This window comes from Solanum verrucosum, unplaced genomic scaffold, assembly GCF_900185275.1.
Source record: "Solanum verrucosum unplaced genomic scaffold, falcon-dt-bn FXZP01000545.1, whole genome shotgun sequence".
In the NCBI taxonomy this organism is placed as follows: domain Eukaryota; kingdom Viridiplantae; phylum Streptophyta; class Magnoliopsida; order Solanales; family Solanaceae; genus Solanum; species Solanum verrucosum.
The window spans coordinates 13,387-36,542 of NW_026020593.1; the positions used below are offsets into that span (position 1 = coordinate 13,387).

At 33.2% G+C, this 23,156-nt stretch overlaps 1 protein-coding gene across 1 annotated transcript; it reads right to left on the reverse strand.

Annotated features, from left to right (window-relative positions):
• Positions 1 to 308: 308 nt before the first annotated feature.
• Positions 309 to 725, reverse strand: LOC125811281 (ethylene-responsive transcription factor ERF020-like). Its single transcript, XM_049490784.1, has one exon. The coding sequence runs from the start codon at positions 699 to 701 to the stop codon at positions 309 to 311; it is 393 nt and encodes a 130-aa protein (XP_049346741.1). The 5' UTR covers positions 702 to 725.
• Between the last annotated feature and the right edge of the window lie 22,431 nt (positions 726 to 23,156).

Genomic DNA, 23,156 nt, shown 5'->3' on the forward strand with positions numbered 1-23,156 from the left:
GATTAAAGAAGCTCTTTCGGACAGGGGCAGAGTGGGGGGTGCAAGGAGGCTCCTCTGTGTAAGGGAGTATCTATTGCAATGGTTATAGGTTTACGTTCATCCAGTAGCTTTATATTTGCGTTCATTATGTGTATAAGAATTGCTAGGTCATTGAAATAAATTTGTGTAATAAAGTTTTGTGTCAAAACTCAATCCGTCCAATTACTGAACATCATCAAAATTCATGAAATCGAACCAAACTTGAGTACATGTACAAGCAAAAAAGGTATTAAAAATTGATCGAGTAAAGTTGTGCTGTGCTTCACACATCAATATTGATAATCTTCAATAGAAATGTTGAGATCTTGATTTTGCCGATAATTATCAACAGTTTGACGATGTTGTTGATCAGCAGGTGTTGGTGTTGTAAGAAACTGAGCATCAATAGCCATGGCAGCATCAGAGGCAACTTTTTGTACAGATGTTGGTGACATTCCAGGTTGAACATTAGGCGGTAACATGGAAGGGAAGTTTAATTTATGTAAAGACGATGATTCTGGACGGAGACAATAATAGGCTATGTCATGTGCTATAGCTGCAGCTTCAGGGCTAGTGTAAGTACCTAGCCAAAGCCGTTCACTACTACCTGGAACTCGAATTTCCGACACCCATTTCCCCCATTTTCTCCTCCGAATCCCTCTGTATTTTGCACCTGAACTCATCTTTCTTCCTAATTACTCTTATGCTTGCTGACTGTTGTGTTGCCTTTGACAAAAATAAATAAAAATAGTGTTGGTTATTTATAGGTTGAAGATTGTGCAAGTCAACCCCTTAGGCCTCATGCATGTGGAGTGTGTGGACATAGAATACCCACTCAGGTCAATGGTCAAATTAAAATAGGTTGAAGCACTATGGACTAGCTTTTGATCCATTCAAGGGGGGCTAAATTGCTACAAAGAGGCGCAAAAATATCTTCATGATATGATTGAAATTTGATGCCTTGACAATTATTTGATGTATCATTTAAAACATGCAATACTATTCGGTTTATGGGTGCTTTTATAATAATGAATGGATTTTTAAATTATTACGAATTAACATCAAGTTATTTGATGTATTACTCCCTCCGTCCTTATTTATTTGTCAAATATTTTTAATTTAATTTTTTTTTAATTGTTATTTCTGACAAATCAAGTATAGACAATTTTTTTTTTATTATACCTTCAATATATTAATATTAAGTTAATGTCTTTGAAAATGTAATGAATAAATATGTTTGAGACTCTTTCATTAGTATGATTAAAATGGTAAATTTACTTTATTAATTATTTTTTTCTTAATAGGTGTGTCAAGTCAAAATTTGATACGCAAATAATGACGGAAGTGTATCATTTAAAGCATGTCTTCCTATTAATTAAATCGGATATTTCATTTTTTCAATTTATGTTGCTTTTACATTATTTTTGTAGAAGTATTATTTTGGAGTTTAAGAGTTGACCAATCTTATAATTTGGAAATTCTATTTCTGATGTTCATTTAGCTATTCGCCACAATTTTAAAAAATAAAATAATCTTAAGGACAAAATATGGAATATTGTAGCTTGTTATCTTCTAGAGTTGAAGTCTTATTCGTGAGTCAATTGTATAAATTCAAGTATGGAAAAGGCATCATCCCTGACGTCATGAATTAATTAGTGGACCAGAGTCATAATTAATTAGGTGATAGAGTCCAATTAAGAGTTTGTTTCACAATAGAGCTAATAATTATTCCCTCCGTTTCACAAAGAATAGTCTAGTTTGACTTGACACATAGTTTAAGAAAATAAAAAAGACCTTTGAATCTTATGATCCTAAATTAAAGTTATGTCAAATGTACAAAACCGCCCTTTAATCTTGTGGCCTTAAACATGTCACGTGGAAAACTGAAATTAAAATGTTACAAAAAAAAAAAGAGGTCGTTCTTTTAGAAACAAACTAAAGAGAAAAGGAGGTCATTTCTTTTTTAAACGGAGGGAGTACTTATTTTTAAAAGTGTTTTTTTTAAATAACTTTTTAGAAAAATGTTTTTTTTCTAAAAAATAATTTGTGTTTGACAAATTCGTTTGAAAAATGTTTTTGATAAGCTATTTGTGTTTCGTTATTTAAAAAAGAAGAAGGTGTTTTTCAAAGTCAATTATGAAAAAGGGCAAGCATCAATTTGCTTTTAATATTAAGATTATTTTATATAGAAAAATATAAAATAAAAAATTTATTAAATAAAAATAAAAAATAAAATTATTGAAGGAAAATTAATCAAACTTATGAGATATGCTAATTAATTAATAAGTGATATATTGATAATTATATATGTATATATTTAAGGTATATTTAGTCTTAAAAATAATTTTTTACTTCTACTTTTTTTAAATTAGAAATTTTTAGTTTCTTTCCAACAACAGAAAAAATGTTTCTTCTTTCATTTAAAAGCAGTTTTAAGAATTTGAAAAACACTTAATTATTCAAAATTAATGTTTTTTTCTCATAAAAGCACTTCTTGCCTCCCAACAGTAAATACCAAACAGACTCTAAGAGTAAGATTTTTTACACCTCCAAGTAATATAATTTAATTTATATAAATTAGTCTAATTCAATTTAATTTATATAATTTGATACTCTTTCAATCCATTTTTATTTATTTTAGCATGCGTTTGGCCGGTGAAACGTCGTTTGGGATGTCTTCCTTAGCCAATATGTTTAAGTGAATTTAAGCTTCAAATCCTTCAAACTTTCTTTTCAAGAAATGTTTGCACATAAGAGAACTGACCCCTAAAATCCTCTCAATTAGCATTAAAACATAACAATAATTCATGAGTATGTCTGTATGAGTCTGATAACTTATCAATATGCAAGGCATAAATAAAACATATAATCAGCTGAAATAGAAAATAAATGTAAGAATCAATCGGAATGCCACATCAAACGAGTTATTTGTGACTCTAGAGACGTAGGAGGTCTCGTACGCATACATAATAATATATATATCTGCCTAACTGATTATAACGTAGCGGTATATATATATATATAACCTGTAAAAATGTCATATAAGAACTGCCTAACTAATTATAGTTCGATGGTGTATATAACTCATATGAATGTCGTATAATTCCTTCCTTTTCAATATAGATAAGTGGTGTGTATAGCTCTTATGAGTGTTATAGAAGGTCTATCCAACCCGTCGTGCTCATACTATCATATATATGCAACATAAGGCTTACCCAACCGCCTATAGGTTGGTGGTATGCATATTCTTATGTTTTTATATATGTGTTGAGTTAAGCATACACACATTGAAAAGTCCAACTCTACAAATTAAATATGGTGCACAACACATTTATAAACAAGACTCTACTAGACATGACTTGCAAATTTCGCAGAATATGACATTGCTTTAATACCAAGCTTGTCAAAACTCAACTTAAGGATGCAATGTGCACTTAACGTCATACTTGACCCTGAGCTAACCTTGCTGGACAACTATGCTACTAACTTTATACTAATCACAAAATTAATAAAGTAAACAAATACATCTTGGCTTAAAAATAAGCCCTCAACCGACAAGATCCCTGCCAACATAACATGTAGGAAATTCATTCAATTCCAACAATTAATATAAAATAGAAACTAAATTTAGTGTGGGCCTTTGAGGCCACCATGCTAACGATAATAAATTAACTCTATGCGGTCCGTCGAGACCACCATGAGATCTAGAAATAATATAAGTTGAGCACATATATTCATAGATGACCAAGGCCAAATAGCTACTATGTTAAAAGGAAAAAACAACAAGGCCAACAAAGCCGACAACACACATTTATATCACCCAAAGTCTGCAAGCCTCTTAGAGTAATATACTTCATTGAGTTCCCCATCGATTGTATATAACAAAAGACTAACAAAACTTTTGAATTTAACTACTCCGGAAGAAGTGGAGCTGACCAATATGTTAGCTTAGATACACTATTGAGGAGACATGTATACTTGTCTGTTGAGACCTACATGCAAGAACGTAGCACTCCCAAGCAATAGCGTTAGTACAAAATAATATACCAAGTATGAAAGATAGTAGAATAACGGACATACCTAGAATATATTGAAAAGAATAAACTGAGCATACTAACTTTCTACTAAATGTAGCATTCAAGCAACAACCTACACGGGCTTCAATAAGCTCGATAAGTATAAACAATACAACCTATCTGGGCCTCCATAAGATTGACATATATAATTCAATCTATATATCCTTATTGGTTATATTCTAGCCCCGTATGCAAATATTACATCTCACTAGCCTCCCACACTCTGGGTATAGCTCCGAAGGCAATCGTTATGATCTAATAGCCCCTTCAGCATCATGTATATAGCCCCTTAGGCATTCTGCGTATCCCAATATCCCCTTAGGCAATATGTATTTAGCCGAAAAGGCAATTACTATCTTCCAATAGCCCCTTTGGCATCGATTTAACCCCATAAGCGATAGGTATAACCCATAGAGATATGCATGACTCATTACACTGCAACAAAAATAACTTTTAGCGCTATTAAATATTGACATTAATAAAGAGTGCTAAAGTTTTTACCGGCATTAGTTAAGTGTCATTAGAACCAATAATTGCTAAAGGCTTTAGCGACATATACAAAGAGTGTTAATTGCCTCTAAAAATATATATTTAAAGACAATTAAGAATTAACTGCCGCTAATGATTATTTTTGATGTAGTGTTATCTTCTTTAGGCAATCTGCATATAGCCCCAGACACAAGTCAAATCCCTACATCTAACTACAATAGCCACGAGGGCAATACCAAACAATCAAATAGCCCAAAGTCAAGCAATGAGGGATGTTTATATTAACTACAAAAGCTGTCATAATCGAATAATACTACGAGTAATATAATTTGGCTACAACAACTAGCCATATCTTTACTAAGATTTAAAAATACTTGTCGAAAGAAGGAAATAGTCTTAACATACCCTTTTTATGTTGATGAGTCAATGTTTATTATTTACAAAAAAATTTACCACTAAGAACAAAATTAAAAAAAAAAATCAATTTTTTCTTGATTTTGTTAAATAACAACTATTTTAAAATAAGAATAACAAGTAAAATAATCGAGACAAAGTACTTCCTCCTTCCAACAATAGTTGTCCACTATACTATTTTGGGATGTCCAATAATATTTGTCCACTTTATGAAATTAATAGATAACTTCACATTTAGTTCTTAATTTACTCTTATAATTAATTATAGGCATTTTCCTATTACATTTTTCAAGACATTGTGTTTATTATATGCAAAGGGTGATATAATAAAATTATCCTTTTACTTATAATTTCTTAGGAAATATACAAACTCAATAGTAGACAAGTATTATTAGATAGAGATAGTAATAAATTGAAAAGGTTGACAATGTCCACGGTCAAAGCTGAAGTAGGATTCAAAAGCAGTGAGCATTTCCTAATTAATTAGGGAGAAAGGGAACAACAATTTCAAACAACTTGTACATGTGAGGAAATTTGTGGCACGTAAATTTATTGCAACACCAACTACTAAATAAAAAATGGAAAAATCCTTTTGGCCAGAATTTAATCAAAACATTTGGCTAGAATTTAGTCAAAAAAATTGGCCAGAATTTAATCAGAATAGTATTTTACTAATGTTATTTTACTTTTTTGAAAATATTTACATTTTTAACTTTAATACATTTTAATTAAAAAATGGAAAAAATATCAATTTATTTTAAATTTAAAAAATATTTAAAAAAATTTAAAATTCTGACCAAATTTTTTGGTCATTATTACCAAAAGGCAACATTTGTCCCTTTCCTATAAACGCGTTGAATTCCACGCTTGGGAGCTGGGGCACCTACACCGACATAAAAATGTACTCCTCAAAATGAACATTAGTTATTGCCCCCTTTATTATCTACTTCTCTATCTCCTATTTATTTGTCCATTTTTAATTTGACACATATATTAAGAAAATAATAATTGACATAATAAGTCTACCATTCTACAACTATTAATTGATAGAATTTCAAAATCAATTTACTCATTAAAGAGATTATATTTTTGTTTTCAAAAATATTAACTCTCTAAATAAATTGAGGGGTATAGTAGGTAAACAATATTGTCTTTTCTTTATTTATAAAAAATGACAAGTAAAAATTCAAAATTGGACAAGGAAAAAGGGAAAGTGGGAGTACTCCATAGGTCCCATATTAACTGATTATTATATTAAATATAGTTGTCCAATATTAGTTGATCACTGATGTGTCGTGAAATCATGACACATTTGACGCTCGAAACTAAGAATTAGTGTGAGAACTTGAGTGTATCTATGTGGATATGATGTGTGCTTTGATGATTGAACAAGTAAAACACTTCGATGCGAAAGATAGAAAAATATGAAGAAAATATCTGAAACAACACCATGGAGCCCCACACGGGTCGTGGTCATGATGACGAGTCGTCTAAGGCGCGTGAAGCTGAGGCACTGAAGGTAGTGAAAATGACCAAGTGCCAAGTAAAGACCACGGAGCCCTAGACGGGTCGTGGTCCACTTGACGAGCCGTCTGAGGGCTCGTGAGGAAGCAACAATGGAAGGACCTTGGGAGCTAAGTGTTGACTGAAGGCCAAGGGACCCTAGACGGGTCGTGTTTGAGTAGAAGAGTCGTATTGTTGCTCGTGGGCAAGAGGCAAGAACTCCAGTGAAGACTCAAGTTCAAACACAAGTTCACAAAGCTCTAGACGAGTCGTCTAACCTCAGATGAGCTGTCTAGTAGCTCATGAAGGTCATCAGTGAAAGAAGAACCACACTGTCAAAGTGTGGGACGATGAGAGGGTTCACGTGCCGTTTGGCATGTGATGAGCCGTCAAGTGGGTCATGAAGTGTCGCGACAAGTCAGTCCTACTTCGAGTAGGACTTGTTTTTACAGACAATTTTAATTATTTAGGGTTTATATTTTAAACACCACTTCTTATCATTCGACTTTGGCGATAGTTTCCATATTCTAAACTTGGTTTTTGTCAATTATTTTTGGATCAAAACTTCGTGATCGTGACTAAGTGTTGATAATCAAGATTTTGTGTTGGTTTGCAATTGTTGTAAGTTAATTACTTTATGCTTTCAATGATGACTACTACTTGTTTACTTGAAAATATAAGCTGCTAAACACCACAACCAAGGTTGTGGAAACCATGACTAAAGTCAAGTAATGAATTCAAAATACTAGTAATGTATGATTGTTAGTTGTGCATGTGATTCTTACTTCATCATCAAATCTAGCTAATGAGTGCACGCATTAGAACCTTCCCGTATTTATCACTTGTTTCAGAGAAAGTGGTAATTAGGAAAAAGTAAAATCATATTCTATCAACTTGTAGTGAAAATTCGAGTTCAAGAGAAGAGAATTTCATCAACAAACATGCCAGGGTAAAAATGAAAACCTCTAAGACCGAGAGAAAAAGAGTGAAAGTCATCTAATAGGACTGAGAAGCGTTTAGATGCATCTAACATGCTAGGAACGTGTAATGCTAACAACTAATCATTGTTTGTATATGATTCAACACTAAATTAAAAGTCATGGGGAACACAAATTCTAGTCTCATTAATCAACTACTACAGTCTCTAAATTGGAGCGATTGTCATTTATGTTAACTTTGATACTCAGTTCACAATTAGTTACTTAAACAACAACAAACAACCCCATATTTACTTTATTTAATTACTTTCGTTTTGGAAATTGTAACCACAATTTAGTAAGAGTGTCAGTTAGGCTATTTCAGTAAGCAAATTCCTTGTGGGATCGATCTCAACTCCAGTTAAGTTATATAAATAATCATCGATCATTTATACTTCTTAATTGAGGTGTAAGTTTGGACGTATCAAATTTTGGTGCCGTTGCTGAGGAATTTCGGTTCAAAAATATTTTACTAGCAATTATTTCAATTGTAGTTGTATTTCCTAATTTTACTTCTTGTTTCTTATCTGTGTCACTTTCAGGTGAGTTCACTAGTGCATGTCAAATACCAGAAGTAATGGAGCTTCTTTAATTGCTTACTACCCGGAGTTAAGCAAAATAATAAACACATACAATGAATACACACTACTAAAAAACTGCCAAAAAATGACGCACTGAAAAGCGACGAATTGCGTCGCCCAGAAAAATGACGACTTTTGTCACGTTGTCCGTCGCTTTTTAGTAAAAATAATTATTTTTAAAATTATTTGACAAAAAGCGACGGACAACATCTCTTAGTCCGTTGCTTTTTTTAGCGGATTTTTGCGCCAAATATATATATAATTTATAATTAATTATTTAATATAGGTAGAGACGCTGTCCGTCTCTTTTTATTTAAAATAATTATATATAAATTTAAAAATAATCACTCTGTCCGTCACTTTCTATTAATTGTTATTTACTCCCTCCGTCCCATTTTATGTGGCACCATTTTCTTTTTGATCAGTCCCAAAAAAGAATGTCACATTTCCTTATATGGTAAGTATTTAAAGGTACAATTCCTCTTTTATCCTTGTTGGTCCCACTTAATTTTAAAGAAGTACTCCAATACATTTATGAGGAGAGAGAAAAGTGAGTCTACTTTTTAATATGACTATTTTTTGAAGGGAAAATTTGGTAAACATTTCAAAGTCTTCATTTATTTCTTAAACTCAGTGCCTAGTCAAATGTTGCCACATAAAATGGGACGGAGGGAGTAATAATTATTTTTTAAAGAAGCGATGGACAACATCTTTGTGTCCGTCGCTTCTTGGTCAAATATTTAAAAAAAGCGACGGACAGTGTCGCATAATCCGTTGCTTGTTGGTCAAAATCTTGGTCAAACATTTAAAAGAAAAAGTGACGGACATAGAGACGTTGTTCGTCGCTTTCCTTAAAATATTTGGATACCCAGTCGGGTTTTTTTCCACATTCTTCCTTCTCTCTAAAATCGTTCCAAGCCCAGACGCTGTCCGTTGCTGCCATCGTCGTTGCTGCTGCTGCCACCGCCTAGCTCCCTCTCCATTGTCTCTAATTTATCCTTTAATTGAAGGTTAGGATTTCTTTAAATTAGTTTTTAATTTTTTATGTTTGACTTTGTTAATTAGAGAATGAATTTGTGTTTTGGATTGAATGATTGATTGTGTTTGTTAGAGAATGAATTAGGGTTTCTTGATTTTAGTATTTGTTTGAATTTGAAAATCTTTAATTTGATTGTGAATTGGGATTTTTTAAAATTTGATTGTTAGTTAGTAAATTGTTAATAGAATGAAGTTTGAATGTCATAACATATATAGGATGAATGTTTGAATGTGATGAATATAAGAGGGTTTTTTTGAATTAGAACTTGAATATATATATATATATATATATACTAATTTTTGGATTAGAAGTTTATACATGACTAATTTTATAGATTGGAGATGTGAACTTGAATTAATTAGAATTAACTTGAACTTGAACTTGGAACTAATTAGCTTGAATATATAACTAATTAAGTTTAGAAATTAGATATGAACTTGAATTGAAAACTTGAAATTATTAAAACTTGAATATATATATATATATATATATATATATATATATATATATATATATATATATATATAAAACTAATATTCTTGGATTTGAAGTTTGTATTTAACTAATTTTAGAACTTTTCGTGCTAGGCAACTGAGGAAGCTCAACATCTAAATAAGTTGATACAAGACTATATTGCTTCTTTCATCAAAGTAGGAGATAAGGTTGGTGCTTCTAAATTTCTAAAGTTCAAGTACAATTGTTTTCAATAATGTGTTTGTGTCCATCTAGTATTGATACTTAGCTTTAATTTTGTGATAATTTTTTTGTGTCCATCGAGTGTTTGTTAAGCATAAGTACCAACACTAGTTGATCCTATTGATGAAAAAATTGATTTTCTTGCAAGATCGATTTGTGTCCATCTAGTGTTGATATTAAGCTTTAATTTAGGAATAATGTGTTTGTTTAGCATAACTACCAACACTAGTTGATCCTATTGATGACAAAATTGATTTTCTTACAAGATCGATTTGTATCCATGTAGTGCTGATATTAAGCTTTAATTTAGGAATAATGTGTTTGTTTAGCATAAGTACCAACACTAGTTGATCCTATTGATGACAAAATTGATTTTCTTGCAAGATCGATTTGTGTCCATCTAGTGTTGACACTTAGCTTTAAAGAGTTGTTAAGTTGTTAAAGTTAAAAAGTTGTTAAGTTGTTTAAATAAGTTAAAATAAATAACGTGGTTTAGTAGGTGGATTTAGTTGTTGGAATTAAGTCAATACTAAACTAGTTAAAGTTATAAAATTGTTAAGTTGTTTAAATAAGTTAAATTAAGTAATGTGGTTTTGTTGATGAATTTAGTTGTTGGAATTAAGTCAAAACTAAACTAGTTAAAGTTAAAAAGTTGTTAAGTTGTTTAAATAAGTTAAAATAAATAATGTGGTTTAGTTGGTGGATTTAGTTGTTGTATTAAGTAAAACTAAACTAGTTAAAGTTGTTATGTTGTTTAAATAAGTTAAAATAAATAATGTGATTTAGTAGGTGGATTTAGTTGTTGGAATTAAGTCAATACTAAACTAGTTAAAGTTATAAAGTTATAAAGTTATTAAGTTGTCTAAATAAGTTAAATTAAATAATGTGATTTAGTTGGTGGATTTAGTTGGTGGATTTAGTTGTTGTATTAAGTCAAAACTAAACTAGTTAAAGTTGTTAAGTTGTTTAAATAAGTTAAAATAAATAATGTGGTTAAGTCAATACTAAACTAGTCTTAGGACTACTACTAGTTTGAATTTGAAATTTTAATTAATTATTATAAATATATATTAACTATGAATTAATGTAGTAAAATTATTATTAAATTTTATTTATAATATAATTGAATATCTATATTTTTGTAGATGGATCATCGGTTGTGGATGTATAATATGCATTATGAAACTGGTGCTGATTTGAAACCTGATTATTGACAGTGTTAGAAATTTTATTGAACATATAATGACACTTGACATTTTCAAGAATAATGGATTGGTTAGGTGTCCTTGTAGTGAATGTAAGTGCTTAAATTTTTTTAAACCAAATAGAGTTATGGTTCATTTGTACCGTAATGGATTTAAGCCTAGATATTTTGTATGGATTGATCATGGAGAAAGTGATGGATTGGATGGTATGTTTTATAATTCAATGCCTGTGGATGTATATAATATGGTTGCACCGCATGGCCAAATTAGGGTTGAATAGGTTAGGGTTGAACATGATAGGGTTCATGAAATGATCAATCATGCTTTCGGGGTTCAAGATGGGATGGAACCAGAACAATATTTTGATGAAGCTCCTAATGAAGAAGCAATACACTTCTATGATCAATTAGAAGAGTCTAGTCGTCCACTATGTGAAGGGTGAATGGAGTCTGCATTCTGCCTTGTCAGTTGCGATTAGATTAATGAATATTAAATCAGATTGGAATGTTCCTAATGCAGCTATGGACTCAATGGTTGATCTTTTGGGTGAACTAGTTAATCCGGAGTTTAACATACCAAAGAACTTCTATCAGGCAAAGCGTTTGGTGTGCAAGTTAGGATTGACGTATGATAGAATTCATTGTTGTGTTAATGGCTGCATGTTGTTTTACCAGACTGATAGTGAATTAGAAAATTGTAAGTTTTGTGGACATACTCGTTATAAGAGGACTCCGGCTGGAAAGATGGTCCCAGTTCAGGCGATGCATTATCTACCTCTCATTCCTAGGTTAAAGAAGTTGTGTTCATCGATGAGGTCTGCCCCATATATGAGATGGCATCATGAATATAGAAGGTCGCCGGGTGTCTTGTCTCAATCATCTGATGGTGAAGCATGGAAGCATTTTGATAATGTATATCCTGATTTTGCTAGTGAACCATGAAATGTTAGAGTGGGGTTGTGTTCAGATGACTTCACGCCATTTTCTAATAATGCTTCACCTTATTCATGCTGGCCAGTATTTCTTACTCCGTATAATCTTCCTCCTGAAATGTGCATGACCAGTCACTACATCTTTCTAAGTTGTGTTATTCCAGGTCCCCGTAATCCAAAAAGTTGGATTGTGTCTATCTACAACCATTGATAGATGAGCTCAAACAATTGTGGTTTGAAGGCGTTTTGACTTATGATATATTAACTAAGAAGATTTTCGTTATGCGTGCTTCTTTAATGTGGACTATTAATGAGTTTCCTGCATACGGGATGTTGTCTGGTTGGATGACAGTTGGAAATCTAGCATGTTCGTATTGCATGGAAAATAGTAAGGCATTCACTTTAAAGCATGGCAGAAAAAATACATGGTTTGATTGTCATCGCCAGTTCTTGCTAATGGATCATGAGTTTAGAAAGATGAAAATGCATTTAGGAAAAATAAGCTTGAAAGTGACCCCCCACCTCCATTACTCACAGGGCATCAAATTTGGGAGAGAGTTTCTCAATTACCTAAAGTTACAGAAGCTTCACCTTCTAGACTTCCTGAATATGGTGTTGAACATAATTGGACTAAACAAAGCATATTTTGGGAGTTTCCGTATTGAAAGGACAATCTACTACGACATAATCTTGATGTGATGCACATTGAAAAAAATTACTTTGACAATTTGTTTAACACAGTGCTGGATGTTAAGGGTAAGACAAAAGACAATCCAAAAGCTAGAATGGGCATAAAGGAATATTGTAGGAGAAAAGAGTTATGGCTGCAAGAATTACAGAATGATAAAATAGTTAAGCCCAAAGCCAGCTTTTTATTTACATTGGATGAGAAACGTGAAATTATTGAGTGGGTTAAAAATTTGAGGATGCCGGAGGGCTATGCTTCGAATTTAGGAAAGCGGGCATATATGAATGAAGGAAAATTGATAGGTATGAAAGTCATGATTGTCATGTGTTCATGGAAACTTTAATTCCTATCGCTTTTAGCCATCTACCCGAAAGGATATGGAAACCAATCACAGAGATAAGTCTTTTTTTTAAAGGTTTGTGTTCTGGAAAGTTGTTGGAGAGTAGTTTAGACAGGATGGAGGAAAATATTCTTGTTACTACTACTAAGTTGGAGAAGATATTTCCATGTGGTTTCTTTGATGTGATGGAGCATCTTCCAATTCACCTTGTACAAGAGGCCTACTTCGGAGGTCCTGTTCAAACAAGATGAATGTATCCATTTGAGAGGTATCCATTTGAAATATTCACTAAGTTATATATATTCACCAAGTATTTTATATATTAACATATATATACTTGCAGAAAAATTGGTAGTTCGAAGCAAACGATTAAGCAAAGGGGAAAGATCGAAGGATCATTTGTTCAAGGTCATAAGGGGAAAGAAACTGGTGATTTTTATTCTTATTACTTTGGTGATGATGTGTCATGTAGGAGAAACAGGCCCAATCGCAATGATGAAAGCGATATTGATCCTTTATTTTCACTGATATCAATTTTTAATCAAAAGTGGTCGAGGATCTAAAAAGCGTGGAAAGCGAGGCTTCACTAATATGGAAATGCAATCAGCTATGAATCATATTTTGCTTAATTGTCCAGAGATTCAACCATATGTCAAGTACATGTTATAATATGTTATTAAATTACATACTAATAAGTGATCATTAACTAACGAAATACTTGAATGTAAAATGATCAGCTTGTTCGTAAACACATGGGGTAATGAAGCCATCTATACAAAAAATTTCAAATGGCTAAGGAACTATGTAAGTGTGCAATCACTAAGTATTTAATAATATATTCATGTTATACTAAATTATATTACTTGAAATAACAATCACATAGGTTTACGATGAATATTCAAGTGTCCAACATTTGCAATTAGTGAAAGAAGTAGCACTTGGACCTGAATCTCAAGTATTGACAATGAATAAGTATTGTGTCAATGGTTTTAAGTTTCAAACTGAAGAAATTTCTAGGAGCATGAAAATAAATAATAGCGGTGTCTACATACAAGGTGATGTTGATGGTACTGGTCAAACTATTGAATATTTTGGTGTCATTCAAGAGATTATTGAAGTGAGGTATTCAGGTTGGCCTAAGCAGAAGATTGTATTGTTTCGGTGTGAGTGGTTTGACCCATCACATAGAGGCACAAAGGTGGACCATCAACATAATATAATTGAAGTTAAGCACACCAAGAAATACAAAGTTGTGATCCTTTTATTATTGCACAAAATGCTAAACAAGTGTATAATGCTTCATATCCATTGCGTAGAGACAAAGCTGATTGGTGGGTTGTTATAAAAAGTAAGCCTGTGGGAAACATTGAAATTGACAATGTCTTAGATGTGGCGTATCAAAATGATGTTGCAATTGTTCAACAACAAGTTTATGTTGAATTGGAAACCACACTACAACATCCTCAACACATATTAGAAGAAGTATATGATGATGAGATACTGAATGTTAAGGAAGAAATATCCGAGAATGAGGAAAATGAATCATTTGATGACGAAGAATGGGACGATAATGAAAATGAAACAACTGAGGAGGAAGAATGGGAGAATGATGGAATTGAAACAAGCGAAGAGGAATAGTGTAGAATGAAAGCTAGCTAGTATATATATGTAAGAGTATTTTGCTAATTTTATTGAATTTAGGATTTTTATATATATTATATATGCAAATTTGCATACATATGTCATCAGACAGTGACAGTGATAGACATTGCGAGCATCTTGGAGTTTGCCAGACTAAACAGGCTAAAAAGAAGAAGTCTAGGAGACCCATAGATCCTGAGGATATTGCAGGATCTATTTCTTCTGTGCCAGAGCGCATCAGCCATGATACTCATATACTTGTTGTTCTGTTTGGTACGGCGGATCCTCGGCAATATTATCTTAATTACCGTCGACCAGCAGGTGCTTCCTCTACTTCACAGGCAGTGCCTTCATTACGCTACGAGGACCTACCTTTACATGCTATTCGTCGAGGATGACCCTTATCAGCAGGTACTCCATCTCCCACAGGTGCATCTCCTCAGTTATCTACCATGAGGATTAGAGATTCTTGTAGCGAGCAGTCAGATGCTATGGCCGGTACGCCTCCATTGACTCAGATTATGTGTATCCTGATGTATCACCCTCATCTACAACTACACCTAGTGCTACTCCGGATGAGATGCTTCCTCTAGTTCCTGGCCAGAAGGACAGACTTGGTAGAGTCATGATTAAGCCAGATAGATCATCGTAAGTTTCTTTTGTTATCTATTTGTTAGTTTATTTTATTTATTTATTATACTTTAATATATTATTCATGAACTAACATATTTATTATGTTTTTTGGAGGTGGCATCCGACAAAGGATGCTGCCCGGGCTTTAAAATACTGTGTTAGGAGACTATATACACATGCTTATCACTCTTGGGACGAGATCCCAAACAGTATATGCCAGGCGATGTTTAATAACTTTAAGGTATATATTTTTTAGTTAAGTTTAGTGTACTTTACTTTTTTTCACTATCGATCTAATTAACGTTATTCAATTTTTTTTATTCAGACTATGTGTACTTGGGAGCCGAGGCATAATCATGTCCTTTTGACCACATTTGAGAGGAAGACATCCACCAGACTGTTTGTCTGGCTAAAGAAAGTTTGGGATAGTGTTTAACGTCCGGATTGGATGTTAATGCATGTTTTTGATGATCTGGATCGGTATTGGAACACAGACAAGTTTAAGGCAATATCAGAACAAGCCAAAAAGGCTAGAGGCAGTCTTAGGGGTGGCTCATTGCACATCGGAGGTGCAAAGTCTGTTGGAACAATTGCAAGAGAGATGGTAATTAGTTCTAATTCAAACTTTTAAATAAGTAATTAGTTGATTCATATATATATGGTTATAAATTTCAATTTTTTATTTCTAGGAAAAAGAATTAGGATGCACTCCCATTGCACCGGAGGTTTTCAAGAAGACTCATGTCAGGATGAAAGAAAATGAGTCGGATCCAGATGTGTGGGTGGAGGAAAGAGCCGAACAAACTTTTGTAAGTTATTTAATATGAATAATATTTATTAATCATAAATATATTTATGATATGTATATATATTGATGTCACTTTTTATATTTAATATGCAGAATGAGTTTCAGCATTACGTCGCTGAGAATCTAGATAGTTCGGTCGAAATGACACATGAACTTTCCACCCAGATCTGGAAAGAAAAAGTGGTAGGGGGGACACACAAGGGTAGAGTCTATGGTCTAGGCTCTCGAAACAATGTAAGACGACTCCAGTCAAGCTTAGAAGAAATTGGATCGTCAAGTCAAGCCAAGGCACTTGACTATGTTCAGATTGTTGCTATGTCCGATCAAATAGCTAAACTTACAACGACACTGGCAAAGTCAGAGCGGAGAAGAGTAGCTGAACAAGAAAGCATGAGCAAGACCGTTCAGCAAATCCAAAAACAAGTGATGAACCTCGCTTGTGGAACTACTACTTCGGCTCCCGAGGAAAGCGATAATTACAGTACTGATAGTGAGGATGATTGTGTAGGACCCACTCCCTAGTTTACATCGGTGAACTTTTATGAATTTTTTGTAATTTTGAAAGACTTTATAAGTCTTTAAATTTTGCTTTAGATACTTTCGAATGTTATTTTAAGTTTCTAGTTTTATGTTTTGTGTAGATTGTTTATAATTGTGTGTTTGATTGGGCTAAATAGTAGATCAATCGAATTGAATTGCAGGTTTCTGCTGTAAAAAAAAATTGCAGAAAAAGCGACGGACAGCATGGTTTTGTCATTCGCTTTTCTGGGTTTTAATTTTTTTTAAAACCCAGAAAAGCGACGGACAGGGTCCTTTTGTCCGTCGCTTTTCTGGATTTGCATAAAAAATAATTTTTAGAAAAGCGACGAACAGATTCAAAAATTGAATTTCTTCAAAAGTGACGGACTGTGTCGCCTTTTAGAAAAAAATTTTAAAACAAATTAAAATATAGCGATGGAGTCCGTTGCTTTTGTAAAAAAAAATCAAAAAAAGAATAATTCAAAAATGCGACGCGGTCCGTCGCTTTTTAGCGATGGTGTCCGTCGCTTTTGAAAAAGCGTCGAACCAAAAAGCAACGGACATAATTGCGTCGCATTTCCGTCGCTTTTGGCCAAAAAAGCGACGGACTGCGACGCTTTTATCTGTCTCTTTTTGGCAGCTTTTTAGTAGTGGCACAAGAACTCGAAGCTCAGAGACAGAGACTGAGACAAGATGCCGAGACCATTTCTAGAGGTGCTTAGCAAAATGCTCATGACTCATCTAGGGTGGTAAAGGAGCATGAAGGAATAGATGAAATAGATCCTCCTCACCACCAACCACTAGCTCTAAGGGCTGGATCCAACAACAGGCACATATGGTCTTTGAAGAAGACGATCTAGATTTGGATGGGGCTGGAGCTACTGGAGCGATAGTATTGCCAATGCTACCTGAAGAGTAAAGTTCACCACCACTAGCACAATGATCCAACTGCTGAACTTGAAAGGAATGTTCAGAGGAGCTGCTAGTGATGATGCCAACCAACACCTAATGAACTTCGTGGCTATTTGTAAATTAGATGAGATTATTGGAGTTAGCCAAAATGCTATGAGGCTGAGGTTGTTTATGTTGTCTCTGAATGGGGAAGCGACAAACTGGCTAAATGAGTTGCCTTACACCTCATTTATGACTTGGGTTAAACTAAGGAGGCATTCTTGGAGAGGTTCTTCCCTGAAGCAAAAGAGTTGTAGATGAAGGACGAGATAGGGGCCCATAAGCAACTACAAGGTGCAGCAATGCATGACACTTGATGGAGATTTAGCCAAAAGTTGAAAAAGTACCCAAACCATGGCCTCACTGAAAGGCATTTAAAGCAAGAATTCTACAAGTCACTAAACTTTGACTAAACCAGTTGTGGATGTAGTACGTGGTGGATCCTTCATGGAGAAGCCATTTTCAAAGATTATGTCAATCATGGATGAAGTCTCTTAGAACAACAGAGTCTGGCAAACCAAAGATGCAGAGGTAGGAGATCTTAGGTTCACTTTTGAACTCTCAGCTGAGCAAAGGAAGAGAGAAGAAGAGAGGGACAAAGACATGGAACACATAAGCATTAGATGGATATGCTCACGAAGCACATCATATTGGGTCCAGAAAAAGGAAAGGTTGTCGGTGTTGTTAACAGGTATGAAGAGTAGGATTTTGACGTAGATAAGGAGACCAAGTACTTGAGAAACCAAGGGGTTTTCGGAATTATAACTCGGGCAACCAAGGATATACTTCTGAAAATCAAGGTCGGAATTATCAAAGAGATGGGCCATATGATAGACCAGGAAACCGGTAGTAAGGTAACAGGCAAAACAATGAGGGATATAAAAATGAACGGAGTAGTGTGCATGTACCTTCGGGTAATCGAAATCGAACAGGTAGTAGTTCCAGTGGTTCCAAAATGGATGACATGTTAGCTAAGGTTCTTTGGAAGGTTCAATCTACAAATGTGGGAGTGAAAAAGTTGAAAAATGATTTTTCTAGTATGAGTCAGATCATTGACTCACATTCGACGTCCATCAAGTAGTTGGGGCAATTGCCAGCCTCATTAAATCCAATAAAGAATGGAACACTACCTATGCTGGAGACGTCTATGCATAACCCATGTTTTCTAAGCTATGATGATATAATGTGGATTTGAACAATGAAAGATGAGTTTATGAAGATATGCATGTTCTTTATGAAATTGATGAAAATGATTTAAGATGGCTTTGAGGATGAAGCATAAATGTTTTTGTTGTTGTTGTGAAAGGGTTTTCTCACATATGGATTCTTAGAGTTGAAAGGTTTTTCTCAACTAAACTTTGAATCAAGATTTAGGAGCTATATCTAATGAAACCTAGATTGTATTGACTACTTGATGTGCCTTTCATGTATGATAAGACAAGCGACGATTACCCATGTCTCTTAATAATAAGGCAAACGGTGATTACCCATGTATCTTAATGATAAGACAAGTAAAGTCTAATGACTTTTTCGTGGGATTTATGCTTAGCACCGAGTGCAGAAGAGGAGATTACTCATGTCCCATAAACTATGTGCCACCATAGGTTGTCTTAGATAGACATTAGCTAGTGGATCTACTTAAGCTAGAAGTTATGGTTCTTACCTTGGCAAGTAACGAAACCCCTTTTCGGTGTAGGGTAGACATCGGATTCCATGTTATAGCTCACATGGTCTATATTTCATTTAAAGGCTACTTCCCACAATAATAATGAACTAATGTTACGTCTAGAAGTATCTCACATGTGTTCTAAGATGATTTTCACTTGCATTGACCATAATCATGATTATGCTTCTAGTCTCTTATCTTATGTTTTAACTTGGTCTTTGCATATCAGAAAAGTCCTTTTAACATTATTTGGTAACTTTTATGCATTATTATCATATTTGGTACATTCTTTTTACTAACGCATACTCTTTCCTACATTCTTTCAAAATGTAGGGTCCGACGCTCTGATTCTGCATCCTCATGGCTAATGATCACTTTAGTAGTTTTGAGAAGTGATGAATCCTCATGTTCAGAGGACAAAACCTTTATTGCTGATCGTCTTTACTTTTCTGATATTTTATGTGATGTATGGGTTACGTCCCAATCACTCTTGACGTAATATATGGCTTTGAGACTATGTAAGACTTCTGCTTCGTTTTGACAAACTCTTTATGATATAAACTGTCTTTTAAACTCCTAAACTCTATTATCTTGTATGATGTATACTAAGTGGCTTGTGTAGGGCCCTCTCGAGGTCCTATGCGCTATGTCATGTCTAGGGAGTACTTTGGATCGTGACAATAGGAATCTTTCTCTTGGTGTTAACCAGATAGAGAGCCCAGGATCTGATACCAATTGATAGAATGTATGCGTCCAGTAATAGTCAATGGACCAGGTTCCTTGACAGAATATAAGCGCAGAAAGTAAATAACTCAAGGTAAAACAGACACAAGAATTTTACGTGGAAACCCCCTTGCTCAAGGGGGGAGAAAATCACAACCTGTCTCACAAGATTTCAATCTTAACTCCATTTCACTCAAAACAGAGTATAACTTCAGATTAAAAACTCTTGTAACCTAGGAATTACAACTCTTTAATCCCTTCCTCTTACTGCAGCAACTCTACTACAAGCAAAAAATTAAGCAATAACTTTATTGCATACTGAACCAACTAACTCTAGTGGATTTAGACTTCAACAACCCGATATAGCTAACTCTAGCTAAGAATTGATAAGCTCAATAAGAACTTCAAACAATCTAATTCCTTTATAACTTAGGAATAGATCTTACACGTTTAACCACTGAAATATAAACCCTAGCAACAACTAAGAGCAATGATAAATGTCCTTCTACTGTTCTTGAGCAATATTCCGTTGACAAAGGCTTTTGCTTTTGAAAAATATCCTCTCTTTTTTTTTATAGAAACTTGCTTTGTGTCAATGGAGAATTAACATATTATAGGATAGGCACAAACACACAAAGAAAATTGGATGAGAGTCTATTGTGTTGTGGGAGACACACACCAACCACAATAGGTTTTGCATATCCAAGCTTTTGACCGCTATAGTTTTTACTACACGAAACTCTCAATTTCGTTAGGATCAGGTCCAAAGTTTGCTCAATCATGAAAACTTCAGATACTCAGACACAACTTAAAATAACAAGTCATGTGTTTTCTTTTTTTCTTTTTACCATAATAAATGTGAATATATGATTAATGTGTATTAAATTGATTATTATTGAAAGCAAATAAAAGTTTTTTTTAATTTTTTCCACATCAAAGAAGGAGTTATGGAGAGTTATTACTCCAATTTATTTATAATAATTACCATAATAATATTTTAATAATTGTCTTAGCTTGAGGCTTGATTTCCTGGCACCAGTCTTAAGGTGGTCCAGGAGTTGGGTGCTCTTTATTTTATAGTTATACTAGGCAATTTATCCGTACTTCGCGCAGGTATAAATAATCTTTCTAAGCTTTTGAACAACCTTTTTAATAATCGACTGTTACAAGAAAAAAAATGTAACTTTTAGTAGGTTTTAATAACATTTCAATAGAAATTAAATGATTTGACATTATAACATATCTCAAGAATTGTAAAAATATAATGAATGATTAAAAACATCTTCATATCTAATCATTTTTATCTTTTACATAATTTATCATAAAATATGTGATGATATAATTGTCTTGTTAAAACTGAGTGATGTTTTTATGTAGCGATTAAACATCATTTTTTCTATTTTTTTGTACATGAAAAATATAGAATCTGATAATTTTATGGTTAGAATAACTCCTTTTGAAAAAATATTGGTGAAAGTTTTCGATAATCAATATTAGTTATAAATAAGTTAAGTTATAAATAAGTTAAGACCGTTATAAATGTACACCATAACAACATAAATAAATATTTTTAGAGACAATCTACTTGCATGAGGTCAAACATTCACCACTTTTCGTTATTGTTACTTTGTTACTCTAACAAAATTTATAGAAGGAGAAAAATAAATTTGAAACAACAAAATAATATTGTTGACCCTTTTAGAAATTCATTCTTTATTAAACTACTGCTCTGAAGGCCCTTCTAGATGCTTTATCAATGCAACTTTACGACTTTTTCAGAAATATGTATGTATAATTGTTGCATTATGAAAGTACAAGTAGATCACAATGTTGGATTCTAGACTCATGTTAAAGAAATATTCTCGAACATTAAAAAATTAAAAATGAGTCTAACCTAGATAACTCAAATGCTCAGCAATGACTTGGAACATGAAGGACAACAAATCTATGTTAATAAACATATCTTTTGTAGCTTAAGATATTACTTTTATTTAGAGCAGGTTTTGTTTCATATCCTTCAAATTAAGCTTGCCGAAAATAGTCATAACTCACACCAAAAATATTTAGAAGAGCCGAATGAGAAGGAAAAAAAGAAAAGCATTAAAAGGACGAAAGGTTTGTCCAAGTGAGATCATATACATACCAAACGAAAAATAATCAGTACAATTTTAAAGAGACAAGAAAACAGCGAGAAAAAACATACATTAAAGGGAGTAAACTATGATATATACAATGATGATAACAAATCATTCTAACCAGAAAAGTTCACATGTTTTGAAATAACATACCTCAAAAAATTAACTAACACTTCATCAACTTTCAATTCTTAAAGTACTCGTAATATCCACTGATAAAATTTTGTAAAAATAGATAACCACAACATAAAAACCAAAAAATATGGACATGCAAAGTAATTAACTCTCGGAGGATTTTCTAAAGAACACAAAATCCCGTCCTTGTATGTGAAGGAATGACGTTGTTGATGAAGAAATTAGATATTTGTAAGGGCTTTTTTTTTATTGTACGCCTTCAACAATCCTAGTAGAGAAAACTTACTTGAATATTCAATTAACATTTGTTATTTAATTTGTACTAACAAATACTTATACAATAATTTTGCAGAAAAAAACAACAACAAAGTTTAAAGCATGTACTAAAAAATAACAATTAATAATATAAACATAAATTAATGACTGTAAAAAACATACCAGGATCTGTAACAATAAAATGAAACAAAATGGAAAATATCGAGCCCACTGAATGCACGGTGTCCCCTTAAGGAAATTATTCCCCTCTAGTACCCGAGGTTTAAAGGAATAGATCCTCTCAGGATAGAACAATTTTATTCACCAGTGTATTGATACAAAAACAATGGTGTCAATAAGTCATTCAACAGGAGCAAAGTACACAAATATTTAATTGTCCAAAAGAAGAAGAAGTTCAAAATTTTCGTTGTTTTAAAATGAGAGGAAATTCCCCTATTTATAGACAACAAAGGGTAGTGTGAACAAATGCTTATTGTGTCTTATCGGAAAGGTCACAACTTTTTGGAAAAGTTACACCCTTCGGAAAGGACACAACCTTTCATAAAAGTCACAACTTTTCATAAAAGTCACAACTCTTCATAAAAGTCACAACTCTTCATAAAAGTCGCAACTTTTCATGAAAGGGGAAGGCTAGTCTTGGAAATAAAATAAATTAAAAGGAAATTCTTGTTTGTGGTGGCGCCACGTAGGCAAGGCTAGGGCTCTCTTTTAT